We start from the raw sequence: 18,986 nt of genomic DNA, 5'->3' as shown, positions 1-18,986 counted from the left end.
ATTATCGATATTCTTTTTGCACCAATCAGAAAAAAGAAGGGAAAAGGATCAGGTTGACTAATAGGTGTCCTTGTCCTATGTTAGAGTTTTCCTCCTTGTCCCCTAAAAGGCGTGCCACCAACCTTTACTAAAAAAAGGCAACATGCCTTAGGTACACACATCACATCCCCACTCTCTCAACCTTTTACCATACATTCACCTCACCTTTACTAACTTGACCATCAGAGCACCCTACCAGAACGTGATTGATGTCGTTTCATTTCTCTAGTTGTGATGTAACATCCTAATGTTTAGGTACTTCTAAATTCATCCATATAATTCTATTTCATGACAAATTGGTCAAGTTGTAACACCCTTAGGTATGAATCACCTTTTGAGGATTGGACACGAGGTGTTGGAGGCACCAAAATGGTGTGTCCAAATATGAGGAGGCATAGGTTTCATTTTGGGCAACACGACGTGTTACCTCTTGGAACACGACGTGTTGATGGATGGAATGAAACCCTAATTTTCTTGGTTTTTTCTCCCTATTTAACGGAATGTAAAGGCTATGGTTAACTCACCCTCAACCTCCATCAGCCCCTCAAGCCCTAAAAGAAACCCTAATCCACATTTTAACCTAATATGGGTTTAAGACATGCATTGGACATGTATGTCTAAAAAGCACCTACCTATGGGATGATTTAGGTGTTAGAATCACTTCTGTAAAGGATGGATTTAAGATCTTAAGGATTAAGTGCATTTTGGTTAAGCCCTTTCATTATCAAGATTTATGGTGTAGGGTCCATTATGTGTTGCGTCTTGGGCTCGATCCTTAGTCCAATTTTGTATCCGGAAGGTTCATTTCGAACCTCAAGTCAGGAAAGATTCTCATTCTAATTTCTATTCCTCTAATTCTTCTCGTTCTCATCCTACTTCTAAGCCTAATTCTCGTCCTACACCAAGCTCACACTCGAAGAAGGATTTGAAAGGAAAAAGTAAGATTTCCTCAGCAGATGAAAACCGAAAGCAAGCTAAAATCCAAACTACCGAACCTGAATCCAAAATACCTGCATCAAACTCCAATATAATCAAAGTATTTACCATTAAGAGGAAAGATGAAACAACCTTAATAAAATGAACTTATCTTGTTGATGTTTCTCTTACTCTTCTTGTTTCTGTAAAAGGCTCACGTGGACCCAAGAAATTTTGGGTTCGTAAATCTTCTTAATTCTTGCAGGTTATAAGTGACGAGCAGTTCCACGAAGAATGGTACATAGACAGTGGATGCTCACGTCATATGACAGGAAGGAAGGAAGAGTTAAGGGAGTTTTGGTCCCTTCAAAACGGTGGTAACGTCAAGTTTGGTAATAACTCCTATGGAATAATAAAGGGTTATGTGATGATAACCAATGGAGACTTTACAATCAGGAAGGTAGCTTATGTAGAGGGGTTGCAGCATAACCTCATCAGCGTGTCTCAACTGGTGGGAGGTACAGGTCTAAAAGTATCATTCGATGATGAAGGTTCAAAGATAATAGAGAAGAAATCCAACAAATTCATTCTCAAGTCAGAACGAAAAGGTGAAATGTTCCCTCTGAATTTCAAACCAATCAAAGGGAATCCAGCCATACGTCTATTGTCTAAAGCCCATTCAGACGAAAGTTGGTTGTGGCACAGAAGGCTTTCACACCTCAACTTCAAAGACATCAACAAGCTAGTCACCGGTGGTCCTGTTTGGGGACTTCCACTGCTTAAGTTCGATCGAGAACACCTATGTGTTGCATGTGAAATGGGGAAACAAAGTTGCCAAAGTCACCCAACAATCATAAACACCAAAGTTGTCGAACCACTTGACTTGCTTCACATCAACTTATGTGGTCCATCATCAATCGAGAGCATTGGCGGTAACAAATACATCCTTGTTATTGTTGATGACTTCTCACGATTTACTTGGGTATTCTTTCTAAAGCACAAATCTGAGGTGACTCCCAAACTGAAGATCTTTATTAAGCAGGTCGAAGTGCAACTGAGAAAAGTCGTTCGAAACATCAGGAGCGACAATGGACTGGAATTCAAGAACAAAGAATTCGAAGATTTCTTAGCAGATAAAGGCATCGGTCACAAGTTCTTAGCCCCCTATACACCTCAACAGAACGGAATTGTCGAAAGGCGAAACCGATCCCTGTGTGAGGCGGCCCGAACCATGCTGAGTTTCGCCTCCCTTCCTCTATATTTCTGGGCAGACGCCATTGCTGCAGCTTGTTTCACTCAAAACAGATCTTATCTCAACAAACGTTTCTCTCTAACCCCCTATGAGATTATTAACAACAGGAAGCCGAATGTCAAGTTCTTTCATGTATTCGGTTCGAGGTGCTTCATTTTCAACTCCAAAGAGCATCGCAACAAATTTGATGTCAAAGCCGATGAAGGCATCTTTTTGGGATATTCTCTTACTTCAAAGGCGTACAGGGTCTTGGATAAGCGTTCTAAACGAATTGAAGAAACCTATTATGTAACGTTCGATGACAATTACGTCAAGTAACAGCCTCAATCGCCAATTTCTTTGACCAGTTCATGGATTTATTTGATGAACCTGAGAAGGCTACTCACTCTGAGGCCACAGCAGCAGACAACAAGATGGATCACCTTAAGAAGATTATCGAAGACGCTGCCAAACAAATGGGAAAAGGAGAACCAGTTCGAAACGAACCTCCTCAGAGCAATACTTCGGTCGAGGGGGAGAATTAATTCTCTTCTGATCGACAAGACTCACATTTCTAGGGGGAGAGTCCATCCATTTCAATCAACGATAATACTAGTGGCAAGGGGAAGAATCTAATCTTTGTCAGAACCGAAAGCCCATCCAGACCCGAAAGTCCAGAATAACCCGAAAGTCTTGTAGCAACCGAAAGTCCGAAACAACCCGAAAGTCTGGAACAACCTGAAAGTCCTGTAGCAACCGAAAGTCCAGATCAGCCCGAAAGCCCAGTCGAAGAAAGATTTTTTGGTTCACATCCAAATGATTCATCATCTGTCGAGGGGGAGAATTCTGATATGCACTCTGATGATGATATTTAGTCAGAGTTGGAAGAAATGGTAAATGCTGAATTAGATCCATCCTATGATCCAAATTATCCTCCTCTCACAAAATGGACCAGAGATCATCCTGTATCTCAAATAGTGGGTGATGCATCAGAAAAAGTTCTAACTCGATCACAACTGAAGGCGAAGCAAACTGCTCTATTCTCCAAAGTAGAATTCTGCATGTTTAATTCATTCATCTCCAAAATAGAGCCGAAGATCGCCAATATTGCTCTCGATCATTCTGATTGGGTTCAGGCAATGCAAGACGAACTCAATGAGCTCGAAATAAATAACGTCTAGAGACTCATTCCAACACCAAAAGATGCCTCGGTTGTCAGTCTCAAATGGGTGTTCAGAAACAAAATGGACAAGGAGGGAAATGTGATCTGAAATAAGGCTCGGCTAGTAGTGAAAGGATATTGCCAAGAAGAAGGAATCGATTACGAAGAGAAATTCGCTCCGGTTGCAAGACTGGAATCCGTTCAAATATTTCTTGCCTATGCTGCACACAATAATTTTGAGGTCTACCAGATGGATGTGAAGTGTGCGTTTCTGAATGGGGAACTTGAAGAAACCGTGTACGTGGAGCAACCTCCTGGTTTTGTAAATGAAAAGCATCCAAATCACTGCTACATCTTGGATAAGGCAGTTTATGGTCTGAAACAAGCACCTAGGGCATCGTATGAAACATTAACCAAGTTTTTAAAGATGTCTAAATTCAAACAAGGTTCGGTTGACCCAATCTTCTTTCGTAAAAAGGAAGGTAACCACCGTATGATCGTTCAAATCTATGTCGATGATATCATCTTCGGCTCCACGAATCCTAGCCTAACAGCTGAATTTAGGAAGTTGATGGAGACTAAATTTGAAATGAGCTCAATGGGTCCGATTAACTTTTTCCTTGGTTTAAATATAAGACAGGGACCGAAACGCATCTTTATCAACCAGGAAGCATACACAAAGACTCTCCTTGCCAAATTCAGCATGATGGGAGACTCAAAGGTCAAAGTCCCTATGGCGTTCGGCACCAAGCTCACACCATCTTTGGAAAAACCAGCAGTCGACATAACACTATATCACCAAATGATTGGATCCCTGATGTACCTCACAGCTAGCAGGCCCGATATAATGTTTTCAGTATGCTATTGTGCCAGGTTTCAAGCAAATCCTCGTGAACCACACATGCTGGCAGTGAAGAATATATTCCGGTATTTGAAGCGAACCACCTCTCTCGGTCTCTGGTATCCCTCAAACTCAGGTTTCTTCGTTCAAGCCTACTCAGATGCAGACTTAGGAGGATGTGGTCTAGACCGAAAAAGCACCACAGGAGGCTGCCAATTCCTCGACGAGAAGTTGGTTAGCTGGCAATCTAAGAAACAAACATATGTTTCTCTGTCTACAGCCGAAGCAGAGTACATTGCAGCCGCCTCCTGCACATCACAAGTGATTTGGATCCAAAGCCAACTCCGGGATTATGGACTCAATATGAAAAAGATCCCACTATATTGCGATTCAGAAAGTGCAATTAGGATGTGTCATAACCCACTGCAACATTCCAATACCAAGCATACAGCACTGAGGTATCACTTTATTAAGGATCACGTGGAAGATGGAAACGTCGAAATTCACTTTGTTCAAACCACTGACCAACTGGCCGACATCTTCACCAAAGCTCTTTCTGAAGCAAGTTTCAACAAAATCCTACAAGGCCTAGGTATGATGGAATCAGAGTCAGTTCCAAAAACACCTTCTCAAAACTAAAAGTTGGAAGCGAAATGAACCGAACGCTCAGTCTATTTCGGGCTCGGTTCACACAAGAACCGAAATGAACCGAACTCTCGGTCTATTTCGGGTTCGGTCCCACTACACTTGTTTTCGCTTATCTCAAAAAGGTGATATCTTTGGTTGTATACTTTTCTACAATTGTTTTCCAAAAAAATTCAAAAATAATTTTTTTTAAGGAACCGAAATGAACTGAGCGTTCGGTCCATTTCTGGTTCGGTTCAAATTTTTTTTTGTGTGTGGATTGTTTTGTTTTTTTCTCTTTATAAAAATATCAAAATTCCAAAAATATTTTCTTTCTTTTGTCTCTACTTTTGTTTATGTTAACAGTTTCTGGAATATCGATGGGGCATGTATCATTCTCACACTTTATACTATCTAAGTGTCCCTAGAAGCATGCTGCTGCATGTTGTCCAAAGCCTCAACTGATTTTGAATAAAGCCTTATTGACTGGGTATATACAAACCTCATCTTCCGAATTAGGCTGCTAAATTTATTGTAATCATGAGCTACCTTACTCTTTTCTCATATGAGTTAAGAGTTTTCTGCTTGGTCATTTCTTTTATAGTAGAGGTACTTTGGTCTCTTTACAACACCTCAAACATTTTTCTCCATCATATTTCGGTTCATAAATGTAACCCTTGAGACTCTCAGAAATAACCACTGAGGTTTATGGTTACACAATCTTTGTGTTTATGATCTTAGCTTCGTGTCACTACGTGCTAAGTGAAACCCAAAATTCAATAACCACTATGAATTAAACTTGCTCTAGCTTTCACCCATGAATTAATGAAACCACCCAAGTGGTTGTACCATGAAATCTCTATTTTTCTTTTTGTGTGATTCTTATGAAACTATTACTCACCATAACATATCTTCCCATAGAATCCAGTTTTGCATTGTTTTTGAGATTTCACACCAAACATTTCCAACAAGTCACTAAATAGTGTCCAAACCTACTTGTTCAACAGACCTTATCGGTCTCACAAGTACTTCATTCGGTTTCTATCTAATGTCAAGATCTGGAATTCTGAACTGAAGCAAAAGCCACCCTTCTAAGCCTCATCAAAAGATGCCTTTCAACACTTCTTAACAAGTGCTTGATCGTAATTCAATGGGAATCCACATAGACACTTTAAAGTCTCTCTTGACTTTGAAGGAAGAGATTCATGCCCGGGATCCACTGTTTCGTGTCTATATTGACATCACAAATTCCCACTTAGATGTTGCTTTATTTCCTTATCTTTGACACTCTATGCATGAAAATCTTTTTGATTTTCCAAAAGTCTGGTTTGGTTCACTACAAGCTATTTTTTTAGCTTCAGTTTTTAATGCCATATTCACAAGGGGATGTTGTGGTTTATCTACGCGTTTGTTTTTATTTAATGACGACAGCTCATTTTAAAGATAAGATGATGACTCAGCCGGGAGACTAAAGGTTTCAAGAATTCAAAAAGGTATTTGATGGGAAGGCGTGCGAAATGGAAACGTTTTTCTCTCTCATGCGTAATCATCAGGGTTGCCAACTGGCAAGCATCAATCGACTCAGGAACCGATTCTCTTTTCAAGAGGATTTGGGGGCGAATTTTTCTCTCGCCTCTACACACGGTATAAAGGGTAAAACCCTAGTTGTTTTACCTCTTTACTGCACCCAAATTTCTGAGAGCAAACAAAGACGATTTTCTCCCACTGTTAATCTTCTTCTTCAAAGCACTCAACAATGGCGGATTCCTCCTCTGTTCATGAAACCTCCCACATCCTACCAATCAGACCCCAGCAAAGCTTGGTCATTGATCTCACCCCAGTTTCCTATGATGCCTTCATGTACCCCATAGTGGAGTGTCTCAAATATTCTCCATTGGTTCTCGCACTGACCATGGTCGAAACTGTGCCTATGGAGTGTCTATCCCAGATTTTCTCCACAACTCACTACGATAAGTCTGTTGATCATATCTACTTCGACATCCTTGATACCAAAACCTCCATCTCAAAACAACGATTTTTCTCGCTTCTAGGGTTTGAACCTAATGAGTCGAGGATTAACCCTGATTCGATTTCTGTGGGACAATTATTCTCCATGTTTTACATCATGGGTTACACTGAAATCCTTACCACTGTCACGAAGTTCAAAAAGTCGTGTCTTCCTCCTTAGTGGAATGGCTTTTTTCACGATACTGTTCAAAGGTTTATCAGAGAGGAGTGCAGGTTCTGATGGGGCCAGTCATCTGTTTATGACGATTCTCTATGGGTTGTACAATGGGATCAACCTCGACTATAACTCAGTTCTATGGCAGCAGTTAATCTAAAGCCTCGCCTCTACTTCTCGACACACTGAAATCACCTATGCCAGGTTCTGGACGCTCGTCACCAAATGGGCAATGGACAAGTATCATGTCCCCATTGTGGTCACTTCTCCACTCTCCTCGATTGGCGTCTTCCACACCACAAAGATCATCGTTACCGATCCTTCCAAGTTTCTATTTGTTAACTCAATTCCTGAGTCAATGTATGCTTGTGTATCAGGGGGAGAGCCGCATCATCAAGACCTACAAGGAGTTTCTTCCTTCAGGTCCCAGAGAGCTGACTCCAGAGATACTTCAGTCCATCAATGACGTCGACAAACCTGCTCCCAAGGGCAAGAAACCAGAAAAAAGGAAAGACAAGAAAGTGGTCAAAGGGGTGAAAGGCCTTTCTCCTAAAAAGAGAAAACCAACGAAGGCAGCCTAATCACCTCCACCAAAGAAGAGGAAAACCCTGCCTAAACGCAAACTCATTCTTGCTTCTTCCTCAAGTGATCCAGAGGATGAAGGTTCAGACTCAGAGGAGTCAATTCGAGGTGACTCTCCTCCCCGTTCGCCTTTACATGAGGTACCAGTTACAACCAAACATGTCTCTCCCCCAATAACTATCTCTATTTCCATTCCCCCCATAACCTCCACCACTCATATTCCACCAACCTCTATTCCTGTACCACCTCCCAATTTCTCAGACGCTACAACAACAACAACCACTGGAGTTCGAACCAACGTATTTGATACGGGGGCTCGTACTTCAGCACCCAAACACACACCTGCAACCGAACATACTTCCACACCCGAACCTACTCCCATAACCGAACCTCCACCTTTGCCTTCATCTCCCAATCACTCAGCCGAAACCGCGACTTTTCTAGGAGGGGAAGATATGACCTTCGATTCTGTTTACTACGGTCCCTACCAGGTTCAAAGTGATGATGACGATGACGCTCCTGTTACCAAAAAGCACATCAAGGAACTGCATGAGAAAATTGATAGTCTCATCGCTTCTTCCTCCTCCTCTCGGTCCCATACCACATAAGCTGCCATTCAGGGGATGGTTGATACTTTCACCAAGGCACACGAAGCCTCTATCAACTCTGCCACTGTTGCTATAGATGCATCCACAAAGGCCTGTGCTGCTGCGACCGAAAAAGTCGAAAAACTATTTCGCGATGCTAACATTTTTTTGGAGTCTTTACAGGGGGTCGCTGAATCTAATGCAGCGAAGGTTGATTCTATTGTTGAGAAGCTGGCTACTTCTTTTGATACAGAAAAGCATCACTTTGCCAGTCTTCGTCAGACACTTGAAGCTGACAATAAATCTTTCCAGGCAGCCGTTGAGGAGCGCTTGACCAAGCTCCAAGAAGACCTTGCACAAAAAACTTGGTGATGGATGCGCTTGCACGTAAAACAACTGCCCTAAAGGTCAACAGTCTTCAGCTTTCCCAATCTAAAAAGGAGGTTAATTCTCTTCGATTTGAGCGAGCTATCATTTCGAGTTGTGTTTCGGATGTCAACGGAGGCCTCTCAAATATTATTGAAGCGCATGAACCAATTCTCAACTACTCAGTGAGGCGAACTCTTGCTGAGAAACTTGCTCCTGCCCTTGCTTTGCTCAGCAAAATTGAGGGGCTTCCTGAGTACGTGGTTCATCCAAAACAAGGGGGAGAAGGAGCTTTAAAGGGCGATAATCCATCTCAACCGCCTCTTACTTCTACATCATCTCCAACTAAAGCAACCGAACCACCAACAACTGGTCATGCGTCAGGTTTGGGTGCTCAAGACAAAGGGAAAAAGGTTCTTGATGACAGTGATGGCGACGATGACAAAGAAACCATTGTTGATATCTTGAAGAAACAGGCTAGGGATAAGGATCCATACATGAGTGCTCAGATCGCTAGAGAGGCCGAAGCAAACGAAAGGAGGATGAAGGAGGCTCATGATCTCCTTGAAAGTCGAAAAACCCTATTCCCTCCATGGACTCTTAATAAGCTTATCAAAGAAGCTATCGAGTCACCTAACATCCTCTGGCTTGAACCAGTGATCTCCTTGGACAGGGTTAATTATGTTGACTCTCAGTTCGACATGCCCCTAAACCGAAAGGCTTTTATATTTCAAGCATTTCCCCACATTGCTGAAGTCCCTCATCCTCAACCGAAGGTCGATAGGGAACTTATTGACTTCTATCTGAGGTTTACTCAGCCTCAGTATCAGACGTGGAGTGCACAGAAGATCGTCAATGTTCAGGTCCTCAAACCCTTTCGGGAAGGTAACTTCATGAACGTCATGTTCAAAGTATTGAGGGGTCAGATAAAGCCGAACATGCCATTTCTCTAGCTAATCTTCCTAACCTGAATCCTCACGATTGGATCATCCTGCATAACATCCTCCTCACCAATGAAGCTGAATATGGGCCGATCATAGATCACCTCAAGAGGATGTTGGTTTGCTACATCATGGAGGTTGCTAAGATGGATCAGGAAATCGCTAACGTATTCAGGAAGAAGCCCACCATCTCCCCAGTCGGTTCTGCAAGTGATCTGAATAAATTGCAGATAGCGAGGATCGATCCAAAGCGAAACTCAGTTATGTTCACCAGGAATGAAGGCCAAAAATGTCTATTTGCCCTGGCTGACAAGCATCTTTATACCATTTCGTGTTTGGAGCATGTTCTGGGGATCATCAATCGGTGTAAGTAGAATTCTGAAGATGATAAGAAGTACTTCAATGACATGATCCAATGGTATATTCATTTCAGACAAACCATTCTTGCCATCATTCCTTGTCTATTCGATACCACGAAGAAAGTTACTGTAGCAGGATCCAGCAAGCCACAGTAGAGTCTCACCTTAATTGACGCAAAGGGGGAGATTGTAGGATCCATTATGTGTTGCGTCTTGGGCTCAATCCTTAGACCAATTTTGTATCCGGATTGGGCCTGTCCATCCGTGATTTATTTATTAGGGTTTAGTATTTATAGATGCTTGCATGCATCTTTGTACGTAGCTTTTGAGTCGATCATTCATAGCAAATACTTTTTTTATCAATTGTAACCCTAAAGCCTCTACAACAGAAGTTTTTTATCGAGCTCTGCTGAGGTGTGAATCTATTGAATCATTTATTTTGATTCATTCATTTGTTTTTTTTTATGTGTTGCGTCTTGGGCTCAATTCTTAGTCCAATTTTGTATCCGGATTGGGCCTGTCCATCCGTGATTTATTTATTAGGGTTTAGTATTTATAGATGCTTGCATGCATCTTTGTACATAGCTTTTGAGTCGATCATTCATAGCAAATACATTTTTATCGATTGTAACCCTAAAAGCCTCTACAGCGGAAGTTCTTTATCGAGCTCTGCTGAGGCGTGAATCTATTGAATCATTCAGCTTATTTTGATTCATTCTCTTGTTTATTATTTTGTTTGCATTATTCTGATTAACCTGTGTAAGATCTAAACGATCAAAGAGTTTTTCAACTCATCATATGGTTTGGGTTTTAGACCTTTTTGGTATTCCCAATGGATAAATTTTGAAACTTTATCCTTCTTAATCACATTTTGGTCTAGATCTGAGCTCTGGAGCTCTTGGAGTCGAAAAGGTAGCTGGATATATTAAACCGTTGGAACTCAGGCGACCACGACATGTTTGCAAGTCAACACGACGTGTTGGCTGAGGTCTTCCCGACTGTTTGGATGCTGGCAGAACACGACACGGCCAAGGGTAACACAGCGTGTTAGGTCAACATGGACTGCCAACCTTGACCTTTGACTTTGACCAAATTGGACTTTGAGGGTATTTTGGAAATTTTGATGGAATTGATCACTTAGTAGAAATATGTATCGGTTAGAAAGATGAGGTTTAGAGTCAGACCTCATCAGTTATGTTCAGTCTGCGAGGTGGGTTCTCCTTACTGTACTTGCAGATCGAAGGCACCAAGGTCGGGCCATTGGTTTGATAGCCTGATATTCGTTGATATGTTGAGTGGGGAATTGATATGCATGCTAGTTTTGATATGCTCGTCCGGTAGATCTGTAGGACTACCTGTGATACTGTTTGATTATATGTATATATTATTATATGTTATATGTCGACATTTTGTGTGGGTTTGGTTAATGTTGTACTGCTATGTGTGGTAGCCAACAAGCCCTGGAGCAATCCAAATATGAGCTGCGGGCATGCCAGACTCATACTAAGGGCTCATGAGCATTCCAGATACAAGCTTAGGGTCAGGAAGGGCATGTCAGACTCATACCGAGGGCTTAGTGGTATCTAGTTCGAGGACTGATCCGGGGAGCAAGCCAAACATAAGTTGTGGGCCCAAAGGCAGACAAGACTTATATTGTGGGCTTAGGGGTAATTCAGTCTTTTAGCTGCATACTCATTGCATGATGTTATTGTATTTGTGTTATTTGTTTTGTGTTGGTACTTTGGGGGAAACTCACTAAGCTTTGGGATTACAGTTGTGAGTTATGTTTTAGGTACCTCTGATGATCGCGGGAAGATGAAGATGTGATCTTGCACCTCCTCATGTTTTGATTTATGATATTGGGAAAGCTCTTATATTAAACATATTTTGAAAACTATATTGTAAACAAATATGATTTTTGGTGGGTTTCAAAAGTTTAAAATTTTCATGATTTTTGTGGATGTAACATGTGATAATAGATCCTTACTGAAGCTACTGTCAATCGAAGACCACCCTTGGATCACATACCACATGAAATATAATAGCTCATATTAGTTTTAATGACTGTTGATGAAACAATTGCTACTTACCAACATGAAAATTTCAAATTCAGTTGAATGAACCCTTGCTACTAATCATAATTCACGAGTCTATCTCTCTTATGCTTGTTTGACCTTTTGTTTTGTATGTGAACCCATTAATAAATCACATCTACGGTCAATAACTTTCAAAGTGAGTTGCCAAATGTGTTTGTTGAACCGGAGATAATGGGCACCAATGACGGGTAGGGACGTTTTAGGTTGTGATTACAAACGGAGAAGAGCAACGACATCAGAAAGGAAGAGGGTGAGGGGATTGGATTTGCGATGAAGATGTCGATGGAGATGAGGGGAGGGAAGCGGTGGCTATCTGAAAAATAAAAGGTATGCTTTTATTGGGGTGGGGTGGGATTTAGTTATTTTCTTTTCTTTTTTTTAATAAAATGAGTTAAAAGATAAAATAAACCAAAATTGGTTCAAAATGTATTTTACATGAGTCACCACAAAGACCATCTTTGTCAATAAATAAATAATTATATACAGAACATATGAATTTTTACAAAGCTTATCGCCATTTATGTGAAAAAAATGGGTTTCTCGGCGACCCGGTGTGACTTCCTGCTATGCAAGGATACGAAAAAGTAGATGATAAGCTATCGAGTCGCAAACTCTTCTTTTGGTCAAACCTTACGTGCATTTAGTCTATGTGTTATAAAAATTGTTACAATTATTTTGTAAAACATTATTACATTATAATGTCAACTGTTTGTCCAATAATGAAATAGTTGTCATACCTTACGTAAGCTTCACTTGTTCTTCTTCTTTATTAAACTAAGCAATATGCATCAATCATGCTCTCTAGCCTTTTCTCTACCCAAAAACACACTCACCGGAAAACATGGCCGGCGACGGCAGATACTACTGTTACAAGGAGGTCCTACCGTTTGCTGCCATGGTCACCATGGAGTGCACCAACGTCGGCCTCAACACCTTGTACAAAGCCGCCACACTCAGAGGAATGAGTTACCATGTTTTCATCGTTTACTCCTACGCCATCGCTGCCTTCCTCCTCCTTCCGGCACCCTTCTTCTCCACTAGGTATTTCATCTCTTTCATACGATTTTGCATCAATTTCCGGCAGATTTCGGTGTCGGAGTAATGGGTTTTCGTTAATTTTTTATGAAAAACAGATCAAGGGTGCTTCCTCCGGTGAATTTTTCGATTGTAAGCAAAATCGGGCTATTGGGAATCATTGGGTATATCGTTTTTTCCTTTGATCATTTATCGATGATGATAACTAAGTGTGAAGATGGATTAAACTGAATCTGTTTATGAATAGGTGTACGTCGCAGATCATGGGGTATACCGGAATAATTTATAGTTCTCCGACGCTTGCTTCCGCCATTAGCAATCTTGTTCCTGCTTTTACCTTCATCCTTGCAGTCATTTTCAGGTTCGCTCCCCTCGATACGCCCTATAAAAACATTCATCTGCTTCTTCTGTTGCCGTTAAGGCGTTAAATCAGTTTCTTGACATGAAATTCAACGGAAAATGATATTTCAGATTTTCAGAAACGTAACTTTTTTTTTTTTTTTTCAAAATCGGTCATCGTTTGGATTCAATTATTTTTAGTTAAATTTATAATCATTTTAAAAATTTCAAATTAATTTAAAGGGAGGGTTTTATACTTTTATTTAATAAATTGATTATATTTGAAAATATATATATCACAGTAAATTCCTTTATAGTTTATAAACGGTCCACCTCACGAAAGCATTGAAATTTTATTTATAAAAAAGAAAATAGCGCTTTGTAATTGTGTTGGGAAATTAGTCAGATTTTGTGAAATAATTATGTTACCACAAAATGATGATGCATTTTCATAAAAAGAATGAAACTAAATTTTGTTCTTTATGAACCTTTATGTCAATTTTTTTATTTTTTATTTTTTTTTTTTGTACTTTTTGTCAATAAAAGGTAATTGCATATGTTATAAGAATTCCTAGTCATTACGAAATAAATAAAGGTAATTGCCATGACGAAATATCTATAAAATTATGTTATTTCCTTTTTCTTAATTTTTTTAATAAAATAGGCGAAAATTAATGTAAAACATTTTATTTCCTTTTTTCTATTTTCATTTTAGTTTTGGTTCGAAAAATAAGTGTTCAGAAACGCATCCAATTTTTCATAAAGTTAACGTGGGTTCTCACAGAAATGGTCCTAAACACAAATTTCCTATAGTGAACAATGTCGCGATCATAGAAGTCCTAATTAGAAGAATGAAAGCGAAAACTAATGGGGAAAAAATAAAAAAATAACTTGTCTCGATTCTCCACCCATTACTAGATTTCTAATATAAATGGTACTTTCCTTTCCTACTATCAAGTGGGTGGGGTCTCTTTTTCTATGTTCTCTAATTGATGGGATTACACACTATGGACATACGAGTCATGACCCACTTCGTTTTCATGACCAAACTACAGGATGGAGACATTATCTTTTACGAAAAAAAGTACTCGTGCGAAGTTTTTTGGAACAGTTGTTTCAGTAACAGGTGCATTTGTTGTCACACTTTACAAAGGTCCAAAGCTTATTTGGAGTCTCGCACATTCGCCTTCGCAATCGCCAATTGTTTCCTTAACTTCCTCGCAACCAAACTGGGCTCTCGGTGGTCTTTTTTTAACCTCGGAGTACATCTTGGTCCCATTGTGGTACATCGTACAGGTACTAGTGCACATGTTCTTGTTCGTATAAAATACTTATTAGAAATTTGGGCTGGTTTTGCTTATTCGGGCCTAGGCCCTTTTCTTTATGTGAGTAAATCGATTAATGATTTAATATAACTATTTGATGTATGCAGACACAAATCATGAAGGAGTATCCAGCAGAATTAACAGTGGTGTTCTTTTACAACTTAATTGTGAGCATTTTGGCTGCAATAGTAGGGGCTTTTACACAACCAGATTCAAGTTCATGGAAGCTCAAGCCCGATATAGCATTGGCCTCAATCTTGTGCTCGGTGAGCACCACATATGATCAATGTTCATGGTTTTATGATCGATTTTATCGATATCTAAAAAAGTTTTTGATTGGTTTTTGAGTTGTTTAGGGTGTTCTTGGTTCGTGCTTAAACAATAGTGTTCATACATGGGCGTTGCGTTTAAAGGGGCCATTGTTTGTGGCCATGTTTAAACCGTTGTCAATTGCTATTGCAGTCGCATTGGGTGTCATGTTTCTTGGCGATGACCTCTACCTTGGAAGGTATTATGTCCTTTACTTGAATCTGCTAAATATATATTATATGTTTTGTTGTACTATGATTTATATTCTTTAATGTTGGTTGTGAGACTGGTTGGTGGCCTAGGACACCATGGTGGTGTATACATTTTTAATTGCTATTGGTGTCATTATTAAGAGAGAGAAAGAATGGGTACTAACTTGTGTCTCTATGTAGTGTGATTGGTGCAACGATAATATCGATTGGGTTCTATACAGTGATGTGGGGAAAATCGAAAGAAGATTTGGTGAAAGATGAAGTTATAAACTTGGATTCATCCTCGACACCAAGATCACCATTGTTGCAATACAAGGATGAGGACATGGAGAGTCGATAAATCGGAGCTCCTTGTGTATTATAACAATCAAATGTTTAGTTTGAATGATATCGTTGTAAATAATTTTACATTAGAGTTACATTTCAAGTTACAAAAATCATCCAACACTAATGATTAGATTGATTTAGGATAAGATCAAGATACATTCTCAAAAAATTTCTAAAGATCAAAGAAATAGATGATTTGAAGATATAAAATTTGACACTAAAGTTAACATGACTAATATGTTGACTAAAGGTGGCCTCGCACATGGTGCTTGAGCTCATCATGCTAAGGGTATAACTTATAAGAATCAGATTTCTAAGATAATGAAATTGGAGCATTTAGGGATTAAAACAATAATTGTGGCTTACTATTTATTATTTTCCATATGAAATAGATAAACAAGTTGTTTTATATCATTTGCAGTCACTTTAATGGACTCTAATATCATATTTTAACTTCTTCAATGGCTTTAGATGCTGCAATCTTCACTAGTTACTTGAGAAGTTGATAGGTTTAGAGACACCAATTATGTCAGACCTGCAACAAAAACAAAACAATTAAACAATTACCCTTATCTATCTTAAAATATTTATAAATCCCCTTTCATCTAACATTGTCTGTTTTTTCATCTAATAACAGTAGCCTACACAAGTTATTTCCTATTCAGCAGAAAGTAAAAGTTAATTAAACAAAAAGTCAATCTAATTTATAAATTTAAAATAATAACTTTATATTATAATATAGGTAAATAAGTGGTTAAGTGGTTGATAAAAGGTCTAATGAAAATGAAAACTTTTGAAATTCTTATGTGTTAAAATAGTCAAAATCATTGTTTTTAGTGTATAGCAAACTGAACAAATTTAATTGGTTGGATATATATAGTATATTTAATTTCTAATATCTTGGCATTCATAACCATGCCATACTAAATCAGTAAGTTTTATTTTTTATTTTTAAAGTTGAAGTTAATAAAATAAAAAGTCATTCAATAGTTTTATATTAAAATAGCTAAATAAGTGGTTGATGAAAATGAAATGTTACCTTTGTTGGTCTGCCCTCACTTTTGGAACATGTATCCTCGTGCTCAATAAAAAAAATAATTCACATTAGCTTCAAACTCATCTGATAGAATGTACAAATAGAGGAGAATGAGATAACATACGGAAAATGAAAAATATACCCTTTAAAAAGTTGAATTGCATAAGAAAACATTTTGTTAACCTCATTCTCTAGGGTTCCCCAATTGTCATCTTCAATTTGTAGAAATGTCTTCATAACTCAAATAGCTCCTTCTCCGTGTTTTGTTCTCCAAATTACTCTACATTTCTTGCAAACAAAGTGCAGAAAACTGTGATTCATAATTGTTCCAAAAAAAACATGATAATAACATCATTTCTAGGCTTGATAACATAAGGAACAGAACAACAAACTTTTTTTACCTCATAAAACTGAATTACCATCCAATAGAGCATTAGGTAATGCATTTTGAGTGTTGCTACTTTTGTTCTTTTTACTCTTTTTTTTTGTTATTTCTCATCCATATGTTGCTTCCTAAATGTTGAGTGTTATTCTTCATGTTTTATTTTTCCACCTCCAGTTCATCCAATGAATGATCAGATAAAATCATTTTGTGGTTCTATGGATTTATAGTCATCCTATACCTGCATAATCAAATACATGGTTTCAGATAGAGGTTTTCATCATTTGTATAAAAAAAAAGCCTTAAATACACTTGGAAGTTACTAATGATTGTATTGGTTGGATAATTTGGAATGTTTGAATGGAGCTGATATTCATGTGCCCAATTATGTAGTACAATGTTAATATTATTGCTTTGGAATCATTAAATTAGTGTTAACTGTTTAAAATATACATATGTGATACTATATTTGAGCTCCCCACTTACTTGTGTCATTACATAGGAGAAGTTTTTCTTGAATATGAGAGTTAACATATAGGTTACTTGTCCAATATGAATAAGCCAACTTTTTTTCCTTAGGTATAGTTTGTGAACCTTGTTTAATGCTTTCAAAATCCTCTTCGTAATGTCCCAAATTAGCAATTAACTATATAATGGCATACACTTCAATATAGATAATGGCATAGACCCTTTGTAAAAAAAACCCACAAAACATTCACAACATACCAAACATAAATAGAAAGGGATCAATTATGCTAAAATCTTAGGAATTTTCCTATTTCGGATTGTCCTTCTTTAATATATATATATATATATATATATATATATATATATATATATATATATATATATATATATTAATTTAGTATTTGGTAAATTTACAAAAGTAATTTATGAACTAGTTTATAATCTAGTTTTTTTTATAAGTCACTTTTAAATGGTTTTTGATGGAGCTATTTCAAATAAGTTTAAAATATGATCTTATAAACGGATGGCTCTTATGGTTTGGATCATGCCTATAGTTTTTTTTTGTTTCGGCATTGGTCCCTCTTATAAAAGCACCAATTTTACATAAAGTGTTCGAATATTCCAAAAGTCGGATTTTTGGTGCATTGATGCCTCAAAGAATTAAGGCCATGTTTAGAAAATAACTTAACTTATAAAATAATTTAAATATACTATTTGGTAAATTACAAAAATAGTTTATGAACTAGTTTATAAGCTAGTTTTTTATAAGTTACATTGAAATGGTTTTTGATGATGTTTTTTCAGATATGTTCAAGATATGATCTTATAAATGGATGGTTCTTATGTTTTGGATGGTACCTATAGTTTGTTTTTGTTTTGGTGTTGGTCCCTGCTATAAAAGCCCCCAATTTTACACAAAATGTTTGGATATGCCAAAAGTCGAATTTTTTGTGTGTTTGATGCCTCAAATACTGGAAAAATTATTTAGTTTTGCCCCTTAGCCGGATTTGACCTTCTAGCGTCGGTCACCCCTTAGCTGTTTGTAGCGAACTGACTGAGTCAGAGCTTGTGAGGCTTCCTTCAAGAGAAACACGCAATGATTCAGGGAAATGGAGGAGGGTGGATTTGGAGGGTGGATTCAAATCGGGTCTCCTATTCTCTAATGGAGAGCTTCATCCACCAAGCTAGAAGGAACTTTGTGTTTTAACTCCTAGCTAAATATACATGTAATGTATTTTGTTATAACATTTAAATAATAGATATTATTATTATTATTATTATTATTATTATTATTTTATTATTATTATTATTATTATTATTATTATTATTATTATTATTATTATTATTATGAATTAATACATGCATATTTATACATATAAAAAACATATCTATATATATATATATATATATATATATATATATATATATATATATATATATATATATATATCTAAAATCATATTTATACTTTTAAAAATAAATAAAGACACTTTTTACTATATAAATAAGTTTGTAAATGTGCATTTGTTTATATTAAAAGTGTGTTTTTATATATTTGTATGTTTCTTTAAGGGATAATGTCATAAAAAACCTTAATTTTGTAAAAAAAAGTCGGTTTTACCCTCCGA

General features: G+C 37.7%; 1 protein-coding gene across 1 annotated transcript; it reads left to right on the top strand.

The window, feature by feature from the left end:
- The first annotated feature begins 12,691 nt into the window (after nt 1–12,691).
- LOC111900878 (WAT1-related protein At3g28050) lies at nt 12,692–15,585 on the top strand. The gene is made up of 7 exons (XM_023896757.3): nt 12,692–12,966; nt 13,059–13,124; nt 13,208–13,321; nt 14,355–14,595; nt 14,732–14,890; nt 14,981–15,132; nt 15,326–15,585. The coding sequence occupies exons 1-7, from the start codon at nt 12,767–12,769 to the stop codon at nt 15,483–15,485; spliced, it is 1,092 nt and encodes a 363-aa protein (XP_023752525.1). The 5' UTR covers nt 12,692–12,766; the 3' UTR covers nt 15,486–15,585.
- The last annotated feature ends 3,401 nt before the right edge of the window (nt 15,586–18,986 follow it).

The sequence above is a fragment of the Lactuca sativa genome, chromosome 3 (genome assembly GCF_002870075.4).
Source record: "Lactuca sativa cultivar Salinas chromosome 3, Lsat_Salinas_v11, whole genome shotgun sequence".
NCBI lineage: Eukaryota > Viridiplantae > Streptophyta > Magnoliopsida > Asterales > Asteraceae > Lactuca > Lactuca sativa.
The sequence above is the reverse complement of the archived record's forward strand: the minus strand, read 5'-3'. Positions and strand labels throughout refer to the sequence as shown.